General features: G+C 49.3%; 2 protein-coding genes across 10 annotated transcripts; both read right to left on the bottom strand.

The window, feature by feature from the left end:
- Nucleotides 1-1,013: 1,013 nt before the first annotated feature.
- Nucleotides 1,014-13,420, bottom strand: LOC108155386 (oxysterol-binding protein-related protein 8). 9 transcript variants are annotated; one of them, XM_033388653.1, is made up of 10 exons: nt 13,328-13,420; nt 12,097-12,826; nt 8,533-8,634; nt 5,056-5,105; nt 4,157-4,535; nt 3,408-4,091; nt 2,901-3,064; nt 2,667-2,845; nt 1,422-2,597; nt 1,014-1,354 (listed from the first exon to the last, which is right to left on the bottom strand). In XM_033388653.1, exons 2-10 carry the CDS (start codon nt 12,524-12,526, stop codon nt 1,123-1,125), a joined length of 3,396 nt encoding a protein of 1,131 aa, XP_033244544.1. In that variant the 5' UTR covers nt 12,527-12,826; nt 13,328-13,420; the 3' UTR covers nt 1,014-1,122. The 9 variants fall into 9 exon arrangements, with proteins under 9 accessions (XP_033244544.1, XP_033244543.1, XP_017141650.1 ...); XM_033388652.1 differs by lacking the exon at nt 13,328-13,420 and adding an exon at nt 12,965-13,294; XM_017286161.2 differs by lacking the exon at nt 13,328-13,420 and having other exon boundaries at nt 3,855-4,091; nt 12,097-13,290.
- Nucleotides 13,421-13,516: 96 nt separating this feature from the next.
- LOC108155387 lies at nt 13,517-14,508 on the bottom strand. The gene has a single exon (XM_017286167.2). The coding sequence runs from the start codon at nt 14,333-14,335 to the stop codon at nt 13,592-13,594; it is 744 nt and encodes a 247-aa protein (XP_017141656.1). The 5' UTR covers nt 14,336-14,508; the 3' UTR covers nt 13,517-13,591.
- Between the last annotated feature and the right edge of the window lie 92 nt (nt 14,509-14,600).

Raw genomic sequence — 14,600 nt, 5'->3', positions numbered from 1 at the left:
CACTTTGAAAAGGGTTAGATATAGTCTAATCCCAACGAAGTATAGATTTGCAATCGAAACTATGGGATGAAACCAGGTGACATTTACAGGAATATCCACTGACTAGAATACTAGAGGAATACACAAATGTGGCCGCCAGCAGAGATAAACAACATTGAGTTTTCTTGGATTCCCTGAAACTTTAAGAACGAATTTAACTCACTTAAAAATTCAAAAGCATTGAATCTTGAAGATGATAGCCAGTGGAATTTCCATAGTATTTAAGTATCATCCACGTACGTCGCACAAGTATTACTATCATCAGCTGGGATCCCTGTGGGACTACTCGCATCCCCATTAAATGTCAATTAAAGATGGGCAATAGCCTCTTTATATTTGATTTGAAAAAAAGATAGTTTATTAAATATGCACTTCAAGTGAAATGCTTGCAGGTCTTGGGGGAATACAAGGGAAAACAGGAGGTCATGTATATAAGATATAGGTAGTACTAAAATTAGATACATATTATAAGCACTTTCGCATTAAATCTCTAGGGTGCGGGTGGTGTCGAGCAGACAGCCTCTCGAGCATTGTTCGTTCGTTAATCGCTCTAAAAGGTAATTGGGTAAAAGGTAATAAAAGAGTACGTATCCGTATAATTACTCAAAGAAGGGAGAGACAACAACGAAACGAAAAAGCGAACTAGCCAAACAGTAGTATCGAAGATATTGGAATTTTTACGAAATCAGGTGCAACTATACTATATGCATGTGTGTGTGTGTGTATATATTTATCTATCCGCTATCCTAGCCTACCCAAAAAGTGTTTCGGAGTTTAGAAGGAGACTTGCACTTGGCCGTCAACTGCGGGATAGTGGGAGGGTGGGGAGGGGACTTACGAGTACATACGGCAAACACTTATGACTTAGTTCGTGATTGGATTCTCGCGCAAATAGAGTTTCTAGCTGCACATCTCTGGCAGCGGGCAAAGGCAATACAGTATACAATACAATAGTAGGCGTCGTACAGTCTGAATCTGTTTTCTAGGGTGTATTATAAGTTATCTAAAGGTTGACCAAAATGTATTCTTAAGTATAAACAAATTGCGCCCGCAACTGCCCTGCCCTGTCCTGCCCGTCCGCATCTACTTGAACAGCCAGCGCAGGATCACGCTAAAGGTCAGCCCAATAAGAGCATAGATCAGCGACTTGATCACCGTCGACAGGGCCACACCGCCGCCCAGCATGTTATGTGCGCCATGTCTCAGGTGCGGCGGGGGAGCATACTGCATACGCTCTAGGCGCCGGCTTATGTCGTTCAGCTGCTTCGAGTGCTCCTCCAGCACCCGGTTAACCTGATCGAGGGCCGCGTTAATTCTGAAAGGTAGAAAAATCAAAACTGTAGTACTTTCCACGAGGAGAGAGGCAATGCACTTTCACTTACTGCCTAATCGAGCTGGAGGAGCTCCGCTTGACCACGCCCTGGGGCGACTGGCTGGAGTCCGAGTTGGTGTCTCGTGGCGCCAGAACCAGGCTCTTGTTCTTGGCCTTGGGTGCCTTCGAGGAGGCAGCCCCCGATTGTCTGTGCGAGCGGGCCACCGGTTCGAGGGAGCTCCGCAGGGGATGCATAAGCTCGGCCCCGTGGACGATGGGCACCGACTTGTGGCGCGTCTGGGTCAGCACCTTGTACTGGCACTCGTACTGCCGCACATCGTTCCGGACGTCCCAGGGCCGAAGGTCGGCGTACTTGTATATCCACTGGCCGTAGCTATCCAGCTCGAAGAGATTGGGCACGTATGGGGCCTCGATGCTCGAACGCTCCTTGGCGTCGGCCCGCTGCTTCTCCTCCAGTACGGTCTTCTCCTCGGTGGCAGCCACCTGATCCTCGCGTGCAATGGACTCAGAGACGCGCTCCCACAGGCGCTGCGACTCGTGCGGCTCCTGCGCCTCGACGGGGACCAGGTATCGAGGCAACCGCTTAGCGCGCAGATCGGCATCCACCTTGAACAGAAGGGTTTCCTCGCCCGTCTTGGCGTCCTTGATGCGGCACTCTCTGTCCCAGTGTCCATTGATGGTGGCCAGCGTCTCCTTGCCCAGCTTGATTTTGCCCACAACCACATTGGTGGACTCTGATCCGCCGAGGAATGGCTTCAGCTTGAACTCTAACTCCGTCCTGTAACCGGTGTTCTCGCACTCGATGTTTATCCTGCCGCCCAGCTCCATGGACAGCGTACCCATCAGAATGCCTTTGCAGTGGGCGTAGGGCGTGGTCGCTATGTAGCATTCACCGCGCGGCAATAGCGTCATCGTGGCCGCCCCCTCAAGGACGGCGGAGGTGCTATTGCCGTAGAACTTCGATTTCGCCAAGATGGAGCAGGTGATGCTGAAGCCATCCTCGCGATTCGTCACGTAGAAGGCCGACACGGGCGGGTGATGCGAGACCTGCTCGGCAATATAGAATGTCCGACTGCCGCTGGGATGCTGCCAATAGCAACGGAACGTCTCGCCCAATATCGGATTGTAGGGCTTCTTGAGGCCCTTGGGTTTCTTGTAGAAGCTGGACATGTACCATTGCACGATGATCTTCATGCGCGTAAATGCGTCATCCTCCTGCACGGCCCTACAGAGAGAGTCAGAGTCAGAGTCTTAGTTAGTAATGAAGCACACGTTAGGGGAAGAGATGACCTACTTGGAGAGCAAATCCGCATGGTAATACGAGTCCGAGAGCTTGTCCAGAAACGAACGTGGCTCCAGGATGAACGTGGGCAGCACCACCTTGCTCAGATCCATGCCAGGACGCACCTGCTTCATAATGCACCAGATGAGGCTCTTGTTCTCGTCGGCCAACTCCTCCACCTGCTCCCCTTGCTGAAGAAGAAACGTGTGAAATGTTACGGGAGGGAGATGACTTCCGTTTAGTTACCTCTCCAAATTCCTCTTCGGTGAAGGGCACATAGGTGGTCTCCACGCAGTCGGCTGGTTCTAGGGTATCATCTTGCACTGCCTCGCCCGCATCCGACTCCGATTCTGACTCCAGGCCCGACATGGCGGCGTTGGGTGCTTCATTCTGACTGTCCGCGTCCAGATCTGAAACGGTTAAGATTCATTGAAATGAGACACACGTTTAGCATTTGCCACAGACGTTTCTCTAGCTGTAGCAGCCTCTTAAGAACAAAGCTCTCGACTGCTGTCAGCCTCATTAGCGAAATACAAGGCAGGTGCAGGCGCTCTTGTTTTACAGCAGAAAAGACTAATGATTAATAGGGGCTCTGACGGTGTCAAAGAGGGTGCCCTTCCCGGCACATACTCTATAATTTTGAACAATAATTTCCAAGTCTACGCTGATCCTGATCCTAGCCAGCTACAACTACAATGACATCGACAACGACAGCACGACAATATCTAGCTATAACGACTTGTTCGGCATCACCCTTCACGTTGAGGCGGAACCGGGGCTGCAACAGGCAATCGGGCGGAGCGCTCACAGGCCGCGGATCAGGGCCAGGGGCCGGGGCCGGGGCCGGGGCCTGGCTGCCAGCGCTCGTGTCACCATAGTCATCCTCGTTCTCTTCGCTGGAGCTGCTGCCGCCCAGGGCCCCTGTTCCGCCCAGGGACAGGGACTTACTGACGGGGCTCAGGAGGCGACGCTTGCGCTGGGTACCCAAGGCGTAGTCGCAGCTGGAGGCATCGCTGAGGGAGCTCTTTCGTTGCTCCGAATGATGCCGAAAGTGTGGCAGCCGCTTGGTGCGCTCCCAGTTGCTGACGGCGCTGCTGTAGAGCTGCTGCAGCAGCGGAGTCTGGGCCCGCGAGGGCAGGCTGGTGTCGGAGCGCGAGGACTCCATGTCGGGCGGCAGTGCCAGGAACTGGCCCCACTTACCGTGATCGTTGAAGTGCTTCTCGTAGTCCGCCTCCGACCACTGTGTCTCGTGGGAGACGGGCAGCAGCGGTTCCCCCACGTAGGAGGTGTTGGACGGCGCTGTGCTGCTGTTGGTGCGCAGCAACAGAGCCGAGCAGCGCAGCGACAGTTCCAGGGCATCCATCCAGCATTTACCAGCCGCCTGGCTGGGCGCTCGAAAGATCAGGTAGGCGGTTGGTAATGGCTGGACAACGGCGCCTGCAAGAACAATTGTTTAGAGGTCGCATCGGGCGTAGGTTGCTTGGCGCTTGGCCACCACTCACCGATTGTCTCCTTGTCGGGTCCGCGTGGCGCCCAGATGGACTGCTCCATGGGATGGAAGAGCTTGAAGCAGAAGCCATCCTTCTTGCTGGGCCGCTCGATCACCTGGCACGCGGTCAGCATCACGGTGCCCACCCAGTGACTGCTCTTGGTCTTCTGGCTCTTGTAGATCAACAGCAGTCCCGGCTTGAGCACGCACCACAGCTTCGTCCAGGACTTGAGGGTGCCGCGGACCTTCAGCCAGTCGGCCAGCACAATCACGGCTGGATCCTGCAGGGAATTCATCAGCTCGCTGGCCACACGTTTCTTCTCTTTGCGGTAGTTCTTCCTCTGGGCCTTGTAGGACTCCTTGCGATTGAGTTTGGCGGCATCGGCAGCGGACTATAAGAATGACAGAGATCAAATAAGTAGGACATACCATATGCGGGCATCTGGAATTCGTGAGACTAAAACCTTTTTCCCAAAACTGCAATGGAAAACGTTCAAATACTGGGATATTTTCATGGATTCAGGCGGGTCTCAGGCGCTTGGTGCTCTTACGTCAAGAGTCTACGGAAAATTACTCAAGGCAGAGCTGTCAAAAGTTCTTTTTGGAAGCAAGGAAGCCCGAAACTCAAGTGTTAATCTAATTAACATTTATAATACCAATGAAAGTGGAAAGAACAATGTGTCATATCCATTCCATGTTGCACGTGGCATGTTCCAAGTCCATCGATTACAATAAATATCAGACCAGACCAGACCAGACCCCACTCTTATCGCAACTTCTTGCCCGCCCCACCTCCCTGTAGATATAGATAATGACCCCATTTCTGTTTGCTGGTAACTAATTTTTGATAAACTCAAACTAAATAAAATTATACAATAATTATGTAGGTATTCGCGGTTCGGGAATACTTGCCTTATCTGTCACATTGCCGTCCCGATTATCTGAGGCCCAATTGGCGATTCCTGTAAAACGGAAAATATGTTCTACGTAATGATTGTTTTTCATTAATCAGGAGCTTGGTGCTTGGAGCTTGGATGGGATATTCGTGTGTGGTGTGTGATTTCGTAGATGGTTTTAATCGATCCGAAAAATGAACAAAAAATATATCGCAAAAGGGGAAAACTTTTCCATCGACGTTTTACGATCGAAAAAAAAACACAAAAAATCTAAGAAAAGGCCCAGAGACTAGGACCAGGTTGGGTCGGCATAAAAAATCAACAATATCTAAAGGTGAGCGCAGGTCGGAGGAGGGGAGGGGCCATGGGTCGCGGATGGGCTGCCGGGGTAGTCGTTTTATTTATTTTACGAATATGCTTTAATTTATTTCGCAAGATATACAAACAAACAGATTCCGTACACCGAGAGAGCGAGAGTCTTATGGGAGGTCTGTCGTGGGGCCTGGGGGTGCGGGGCGCGGGGCGCGGGGCACGTGTGGGGTGGCATTGTCAAGTGTCTCGTACTTGCACTTTACGGCACTGCTGTCCGGCCCTCGCGCTCATTCCACATTATTATTAATTTCGTTTATTGCTTGTATAAAAATAGATACCAAAAAAGAGTATATAATCGTAATGTTCAAACACACACAGACACACATAATTTATAATTTCTTGTTGACTTTTTGTTGGTGGATTAATAATTGCCACTTGCTTTGTAGAAGATTCATGACCAATCGGACATAACTCCGGTTCTCCGGCTCTCAACTGGTTTCCGTTCCGAAGAGCACATCCACATACAGATATGTATGTATGTGCAATATTTACAGGCAGTAGTTTATTTGCATTTTATTTTGCTCATTCACACGTTTTACAAGGCGGCACACAGCACGGCACGGCACTACATGGCGTATGCGTTATGCGTTATGCGAGAGGGAACCGTTTCGAAGACGCCGACGACTGCGTGCTGAATGTGTTTTCGACTTCTTTCTGTTTTCTGGTTTCTTCTTCTTTTTCTGGCTTTCTGCCGTTCCGCCGGCCTCTCGCGCCGACTGATTGAGATATATGCCGCCCAAAAGCGCACAAGCGGCGGCAGCAGCAAATGACAACTGAAAGCAGCAGCACAGCAGAGTAGAGCAGCAGCAGCAGCAGAACAGAGCAGAGACCCGTCAGCACGCTGAGAGCTGGGGCCCAGCGGCGATGACGACAACGTCGGTCGGCCAACACAGACACAACAACTGTCTGGTCGCTGCCCGCTGGCTCGCTCTGTTTATGCACTCGGAGCACGCTCGTCATTATTTTTGAAAGAGCCGAATGTGTTGATACTTTTACAGTGTCGGATATTGAATGACAAGCCAATGATCAAAAAAACTGAGCCTGCCTGAGTTTTAGGCAAAGATTTTCCACTGCATTTGGACCATATTTGGTTGGAAAATTATCAACAAGAATCGGTCCACTTTTGGCCTTAATTTAGGTCAGCGGTGGGCAGTATTTTTTGCGTCATGCACACGACATGTATGTTGTTCTTTGCACTCGCTTGTGCAAGGGCAGCTGTTGGCAGCAAGGATTTAAACTAAAGCTAGCTCCAATGCCATCACAGACAGAAACCACTAAATAGTGGGGACATTCTGTACCCCTAAGCCTAGGGCACATGCAAAAATGTCCCATAAGCGAACGGGCACATACCTTTCGAATGACACGAACAGACACCTGACACACTCATCGCCACGAGCGGGAGAGTGTATATTTCGTAGCGCACGAGTAGTGTGGCAATATTTCTAGTAGAGAAGATCGCCGCTGGCTCTGCCGCAGCCAGCAGACAGTTCAAACGCGTGAATATACGATATAGACAACATGTGTGTGGGGTGTTCAGATAACGATAACAACGCTGACCTCGCGGCTGCTGCTCTGCCGCAAACCTTTCGGGAGGCGTTATCGATGGGGCCCCAGCAGAGGAGCTGCCATATCTCCGGCCGGACAGCAGAACAGTGTGTGTGCTGAAATTATATATTGTAGAACACAACACCCCGCAATTATGGCCTGCTTTCGTGGATTGTGACTCAGGTGGGATCTCCTTAGCCCGAACCTATCCCAAGTGGAAGATTAGAGACAGGGCGGATCGTTATCTGTGCACTACAGTGCACGTGCACGTTGGGTTGTACTCGGCCTGGATTTATTCGTGTCATAATAGAGATCGAAATCAAAGCCATTGTAAAGATAGCCAGATATCCAGAACAATCGACTGCAGACCTAGGCCTGAGCAATGGGTTTATTAGCTAGAATCTCAGCTTCTTCCTTGGTATCTCTACTGAATCATAAAATACCTATTTTTTCTTCCAATTATTGTGTCCCAAGTCCAATGTCCATGATAAATGGGTAAGGAACACCTGTGAAATGTAGCATAATTGTCTGCCCAAAGATAAAATCCCGATCGGAGACCACCTGAGCATTTTATGTGTGTCACGGCTGAAAGGAGGGAGCTCGCAGACACCTGTCGAAGCACAGGTGTGCTTCTGGGGATTACTCATCACAGAAATCAGAACATGAACCTTTATCAGTGCCAGCGATAAGGAAAATGCTGTTGTCGATTCCTCAAACGATGATTCACCTTTTCAATGGACCTCTTTTTGCGGGAAATCCTAGGCTGAAACTATCGTAAAAGTCTTTCGCTCTATAGATTCCATGGAGATTTATCACCTAATTGGTTTCTTATCGCGGATTCGCAACATTTTAAGGTTGTAAAACTCAAATCAAAACCATAACCGCCCAGCCAAAGGGATAACGATAACGATAAGATATCGTACGACCAGACCGCAGGGACAAGCATTTATCCAGGTTTCTTTCTGCCAAGCGAAAATTCCGAACAGCACTCGAGTATTTAATAATAATTCCCGACTCTCCACAGCACACAATCGCAAAATCTTTTGATGATAAAGCGGCCGCAGTCGCTCCACAGAAATTCTACACAGAAATGGCACGAAAATGGCAATCGAAATGCGTCATGGAATGCTTGGCTGACTTTTGGGGTGGAGGGGGGAGAAAGGGGAGGGGGGGGGGGTTTCGGTTGGGGGATTGGGTTAAGGTTGGGTGGGGCATATACATAAGTATTAGCTGGCGGATGGGAGATGCATACAAATGCGACACCAAGTAGTTTTTGGGCAGCAAAATCAGGTGATCAGAGATGATCAGATGATCAGGTGATCACTTGATTATGATCGTGATGGATGGAAACGAAACATAAGTTCTCCCAACCACGAGAGAGCCTCTCTATAGACCATGATCCATGGTGGATGATCCTTCGAGTCAAAAGCAACCAAAGAAATTTCAGAGATGATCAGTGATAGCTAATCGATAATAAATGTAATCGAATGTGATGTTTTGGGTGATTGATTGATTGAGTCGAAAGAGTGTTGTTGTTGTGGTTTTTTGTGGTTTTGTTTTTAGGAGGAAACTTCACCTGGCGATGATGGCGCCGGACTGTTGCTCAAACTGTCGTTGGATGGCAGTTTCGTTAAGAGCACTTTCAGCGAAGGTCGCCGTTTGAATTTGAAATCGAATACTGAGTAGAGCAGCACACACATATACGGGCGGAGGGAGAAAGAGAGAGAAAGCGAGCAATATGTATATAGATATAGATATATATAGGTATATATAGATATATATAGAGAAGGTTCACTGGTACAGACAGTTTTAGTTACAGATAGTACACACACGACACATAGACGACATCGACACGTTTTAAGTACAAAATAAAGCACATACTACACGCAGAAGGAACAAAAGGATACAGTTTAGAGTGGGAGGAGGAGGAGGAGCTTGATCCAGTCAGGCCATAAGGCAGCACCATCCGAGACCATCCATTACCATTACGGGCTTAATTATGTGAGCTCATCAATTGTCTCCGTATCAGACATGGGAGCTCAGCACGCAGTCCCGTTGCAAGCCCCCAACCGCCCCCGCTTAAGATGGTCACGTTGGGCGCCAAGGAGGCGCCTGCCTGCCTGCCTGCCTAGCGGTAATTAAGATAGGCGATAGGGATAGAGGACTCGTACCAGAAGATAGCATACAATGCCTTGATTGATTTTAAATAAAGAGCTCGAGCGGCCGAGTGCCCGCCCGCCTTGCAGGCAATCAATTTACGCAATTAGAACACGCCTCACCAGCCCCAAAGCCTCTACTGAAATACTGCAATAGTTCAAAGTTCAGGCATGCGGTCATGCGGCGAGAATTATGGACACACACTCTCTGTTTGGCCATTCCCCAGACCCTCAAATGATGCAAGTGCACTCTGCACTTTCACACCAGCCCACCGCCCACCATTTCCCTCCCCAGTGACGTCACATGGCGCCACTCTAAATGACCCCCCACTGGGTCCTTGGTTGTGCTTCTTTTTTGATGTAATCCAATTACAATTCCATTTCGGGGATCAATGAAGAGTGACATGTGGCGTGGGGACGGACGGCAGGTAGCCCCCTCTCCACCCCGTTCTAGCCATGTTTTATTTATTTTCCTTTAATTTGCCCAAAAGCATGCTATAAAATATTCATCGGGACACACACACAGGGCAGGATAAAACTCGTTCAGTATGCAAATGCAGATGCAAATCGGCCCCAGTGCCCCCCCACTCGCCCCCTCGCTGTTGACCTTTTCGTGGAGCCATCTTTTAGCCGAAACATACGCAAAAATAGAGCTCATCAGCACGAGAGGAGGTCCGGCCCAAAGTCTATAGTCCACATTCTGTGACCAGTTGACCCACTCTCCATTGCCCCTTCTGCTGCCCCTTCTGCTGCCCCTTCTGCTGCCTGCCTCTGTTCGCGACAAGCTCCACTTAAAATGTTCGCGAAAAAAGAGTGCAGCCATAGCCGACACATGTATGCTCTTTCCTTGGAAGATAATTCAAGACTTTAGCGAAACGCGTACACGACATGTAAGCAGTTTACAGTATTCGCTTGTGCAGCAAGGACTTGATTTAGAAGTATTTATGGATTGCAGCCCAAGAGCTTTTACCAGAAACCCCAACCATGGAAGACCTCGGGAGGCTCTGCCGCAATCCATCGATTTTTTTCGTATTTATTTTTCACGCATTTTCCCATTTTGCAAAATTTACGAGCAGGTCCGTCGGGGGGAAGGGTAGTGGGTAGTGGGGGCATCTCTTTGACAGGTGTACAACTTTCCAAGCGTTTCTGCACACATTCATGCAGGACCGGGCGGCGAGCTCTATTCGCGCCCACTGTGCCCAGGGGCGGGCAAAAAAAAAAGACGAGGCACGGCGTACAAGGGCAATTATAAAGTCGCATTTAGCCTGGAGTATGAGCGCTTGTGTCAGCTAATTACGTACACTACACACATACATATAGATATACATACGTGTATGGATGGATGTGTATGTGTCTATCTGAACAATAAAAGAATACAACATGCGAAATAAAAAATTTAACGACAATAGCACACAATAATAATCAAGAGCAACAGCAAAAATATACACAAATTTCTGTGGACTTTGGGGTCAAAGGGTGCGCGTGCAAAATTCCTTTCCCGCCAGAGCATTGATTGGTGATGTTGTCCTGGTTACCCACCTGTCCCGCGGAAAGCAAAAGTCATATGCAAATCGATAAACAGCACAAAAGGGGAAAACGAGAAGCAAAAACAATCAAGAAACAGAAACAAAAGCGAAACCATGTTGCAGTGTAGAATGTAAGCTGAACAAAAGCAAGAGGGGGGGAGAGAGCATGGAAATGTAGAACCTAAAACTTGGGCGGCGGGTGGAAACGAGATACGTTATCGGGTGTTAAGTGATACGTTAGGGCAAATAAAAAGTACTAAACAATTGTGGGAAAACAGAACGAAAATGACACATGATTTGCGAACAGAAATCGGATACGATTAAGCTCCAAAGACTGCGGCGAGAGTACCATAGAAATGTATGGGCTTTACACAACTATATTCATCCTCGTATATTATCAAAAGGAGGCTGTCCTTCTTGGCTAGGATCTTAGCGATGAATATTCTGATATGAAACGAATCATTTCCTCCTAATCTACTTTGTATTTCCATCAGCTGTACTGCTTTAGCTAATCCACTTAGACAGTAGATCTCTTCCGCTTAGGGTAATCGCATGATGGGGGGGGATAAGTCAATTAATTACTGGGGAAATCTCCACAAGGAATCTGCCTTGAACACTCGACTCGTATCCCTAGTATCACTGATGCCATGGCAACACTGTAAACACAACCACACCGGACTATGGCAAAATATTCCGATATGACAATCGAACCTTGGGAAATTTGTGGAGAGCCAAGAGCATGGCAACCAGTCAGACAGCCCCCGACTACTTAGTATGTAAATCAATTAACACCAGCTACAGCGACGACTACAGCGACAACTACAGCGACAACTACAACTACAACTACAGCAATCAAAAGAAAAGTGAACGACAGACATGGGACTTGGATGAATGGTTCCGACACAGCGGAAGTGTGCTAAATGCCGAACAAAGCAAAGTGTTAAGCGATAACGGGGCCACAGGGAGAGCCAGTGGCGGGGCGGGGAGATGGTTTGCCTCCGACACTCAACGGATGAATGAATGAGCGAACGGGATGGGCATTAGATGGGCATTTTGAAATGCGAGAAGCCACAGCAAATCAAAACCGAAACTGATATCAAAAACTGTTTGTGTGTGTGTTTGTGTGCTTGTGTGTGCCCCCCTACAATGTTAATCATTTTGATTAGTTTCGATTGTGAATGATCGAATCGAAAGAACACATAACGGAACGAAACTAAACGAAATGGAGAACACAAAGGCAAAGAGACACAGAGACAGAGAGAGTGTTGCGGTGGAGTATGTGGTCCGCTGACATTGAATCGAATTAAAAAGGAAAACAAGACGTAAGAGGCAGAGGCAAAGGAAGAGGAGAAAGAGAATACGAAATGAAAAGAAAAACGCAAAAAAAGACATCAAAAAGCCATTGGGGCCAGGCCATCTAGCAGGTACGGGGAGGGGGTGAGGGGCAGCTGTACTCACCTGTCGACTGACGGAGACCAGCACTGTTCGGTGGCGTAATGCTGATGCCGCCGACACTGCTGGCCGCACCGACGCTCACGCCCAGCGATTGATTCGAGGCCCCCATCGAGAGGCCGGATGGCGTCACGGCGCCGCCAGTGGCGCTCGGAGTCTGCAGCTGCAGATGGCTGCCCGTCGGTACACTACTGGACTGATGCGGGGTGCCTGGCATCGAGTGGGAGGAGGTGGATGCACCCGTCCCACTGCCGCCAGCCAGGCCCAGCGATGGCAGCAAGGAGTCGCCGCCGCCAGAGTGCTTAGCGCTGTTGATCCTGATGGGCGTACTGGTGCTGGCAGCTGCTGTGCCTGTTACGAAGGAGAGGCTGGACGTGGAATTGACGGGCGTATGACTGCCGCTGCCGCTCGGTTGCGCTGGCTGGGGCGACTGCATGGTTACTCTCGATTGGGATACAATTTCTTTCGGTTGCACTTGAATGTTCTGTTCCAGGGGGCTGATCAATAAGGCATTGCTCCAGTTGTCCAGGCAGCCACAATACACACTCAACTCACAGAGAGGGACACACACACAACTTGACACACAGTGACACACAAACACACGGGCACGGGGCCAATTATTGATTTTTGTTGTTGCCGCGAGAGAGAGTTTCCCTTCTTTTTTGCACTTTGAATTTGTTCTGTTTTGTTTTGAATTTAGATTCTTCTTCTATCGATTGCTTACAAGCAGCATTGCCTAAAAACAAACGAAAAGCTAAAAGTGTGTGAGAGAGAGATGCCTACGTTTTCTCCAGCTCAGCTGATTTCAGTGCAGGCCGATTGTTAATTAATCCAGATTAATGCCGCGTTATGGCCACGTAACATTAAAACCCACCAATTAGTAGCAATGGCAAAGAAAAACGCTGCTGCTGCTGCTGCTAGTAAAATTCTACGCACGCACACACACACACACACAGAGAGAGAAATGGACACACTTATGCGGGCTTTGTCACACGCTTTTCGTATCTGTATTGTTGGGCCGTTGTCGTTCATCCGGCGTGGTTCGCGATTCACGTTCGAATGAAGCTGCCCCAACGTCCAGCCAGCCATCATCATTCCAAAAAGCTAAACTTGTTTCTTTTCGTTTTCGTATGAGCTCATCCACCGCAGCCATTCCATTCCATGCCGCCGCACCACATCACCTCACCGCCCAGGCATGGGTAGACGCAAACCCCCCTCCCCCCATCATAGAACTTACGGCTGGTATTATTTTATGACGCGGCAAAGACGCTGGAAGTGCAAAAGCGTCCCGTTGCAAAAGTTAAACAAGCTTTTTGCTGTTTTCGGGGACGACTTACAAGCAGCTGATGCACTCGTAGTCTGCAACCCTGCTCGGGCAGAGTCGCAACACAGCTCAGCCAGGGCTGCACTGGCACAACATTTTGAATTTAATTTTAACAGATTTTTTATTACGTTACGTCACTCTTTGGAAGAGAATTAATTGCAGGGGACCGGGGATCTGTCAGAAGTTGGTTTCGCCACCGCCGGTGAGCAAAACTAACTGCACACGCACCGGCATCGACTCGTACAGTTGTTCGATCTTGTCCACCATTTCCTGGTCGCTGTGCCATGCGTCGTAGAGCACGGCCCGGAGCTCTTGGGCATTTTTCGGAGCCTGCGTCTGGATCTTGGGCTGGATGATAGCCATCAGCAGTTCGAGGAGACTCAGGTCACTGCGATTGGTCCCCTCTGGACCCACCAGGGTATCCACGAATATCTCCTTCGGCGGCGTGCCATCTACCAACTTGAGATCGTCTATGTTGAAGACATTGCGCCAGTCGCGCACTGTCCAGTCCTGGTGTGCAGTGGCCCAGGCCATGCGGCGTTTCTTGACGTCCATACTCAGCCCCACGTTCCCCACTTGGATATGCTTTGCCTTGATATCGACCACGCCACTCTGCAGTGTGCGACAGTTCCTCTCGATGTCGTGCTGGGGCACCTGCTTCTGCTGCACATCGATCGGATGATCTTGAACCTGCACAACCACATTATCCGCTATTTCGTGTGGGAGGCGCACTGTCTTGATCACTGCCGCGGGCTTCGTCGGGAGTTTAAATGTGGCGGTGTTTCCCTCGACGAGCTGGCACTCCTTGATGCAGCTGACCACACTCTCCACATCGCAATCCATAATCTGGGCTATTTCCTCGAAGGTGTTGGTGCGCATCAGAACCTGCACTATGCCGCGCGCCGCAGGTACGAGAACCATTATTGAAGAGCTTGTTGTCTGTCTCTGATGGATACGTTTTGGAAAAGAGATTTATAGTCCCGGGCAGACTGCGAGGTTTTATAGCGAACAAGCTAAATTGGCGTCAGGTAAATTTTTGCGAACAGGCGTCCCTTTTGCTTTTGACGGATGCTTCCGTTTGTCAAACCTGGCTGCCAACTTAATCGCATGCAGCCCTGCTGTTGCGCGCACTTTTCAAATAATCGAATCGAATCACTGTTTTTCTTTGAGAATATGCAATTTAATA

This window comes from Drosophila miranda, chromosome 2 (assembly GCF_003369915.1).
Source record: "Drosophila miranda strain MSH22 chromosome 2, D.miranda_PacBio2.1, whole genome shotgun sequence".
In the NCBI taxonomy this organism is placed as follows: Eukaryota; Metazoa; Arthropoda; class Insecta; order Diptera; family Drosophilidae; genus Drosophila; species Drosophila miranda.
The sequence above is the reverse complement of the archived record's forward strand: the minus strand, read 5'-3'. Positions and strand labels throughout refer to the sequence as shown.

Coding starts and splice junctions, on each gene's coding strand:
- LOC108155386 (XM_033388653.1), bottom strand. CDS start 12,526: ATGCAGTCGCCCCAGCCAGCGCAACCGAGCGGCAGCGGCAGTCATACG. Junction 4,536..5,055: donor ACGGCAATGTGACAGATAAG/GCAAGTATTCCC, acceptor TCATTCTTATAG/TCCGCTGCCGATGCCGCCAA. Junction 1,355..1,421: donor TCCTCCAGCTCGATTAGGCA/GTAAGTGAAAGT, acceptor TCTACCTTTCAG/AATTAACGCGGCCCTCGATC.
- LOC108155387 (XM_017286167.2), bottom strand. CDS start 14,335: ATGGTTCTCGTACCTGCGGCGCGCGGCATAGTGCAGGTTCTGATGCGC.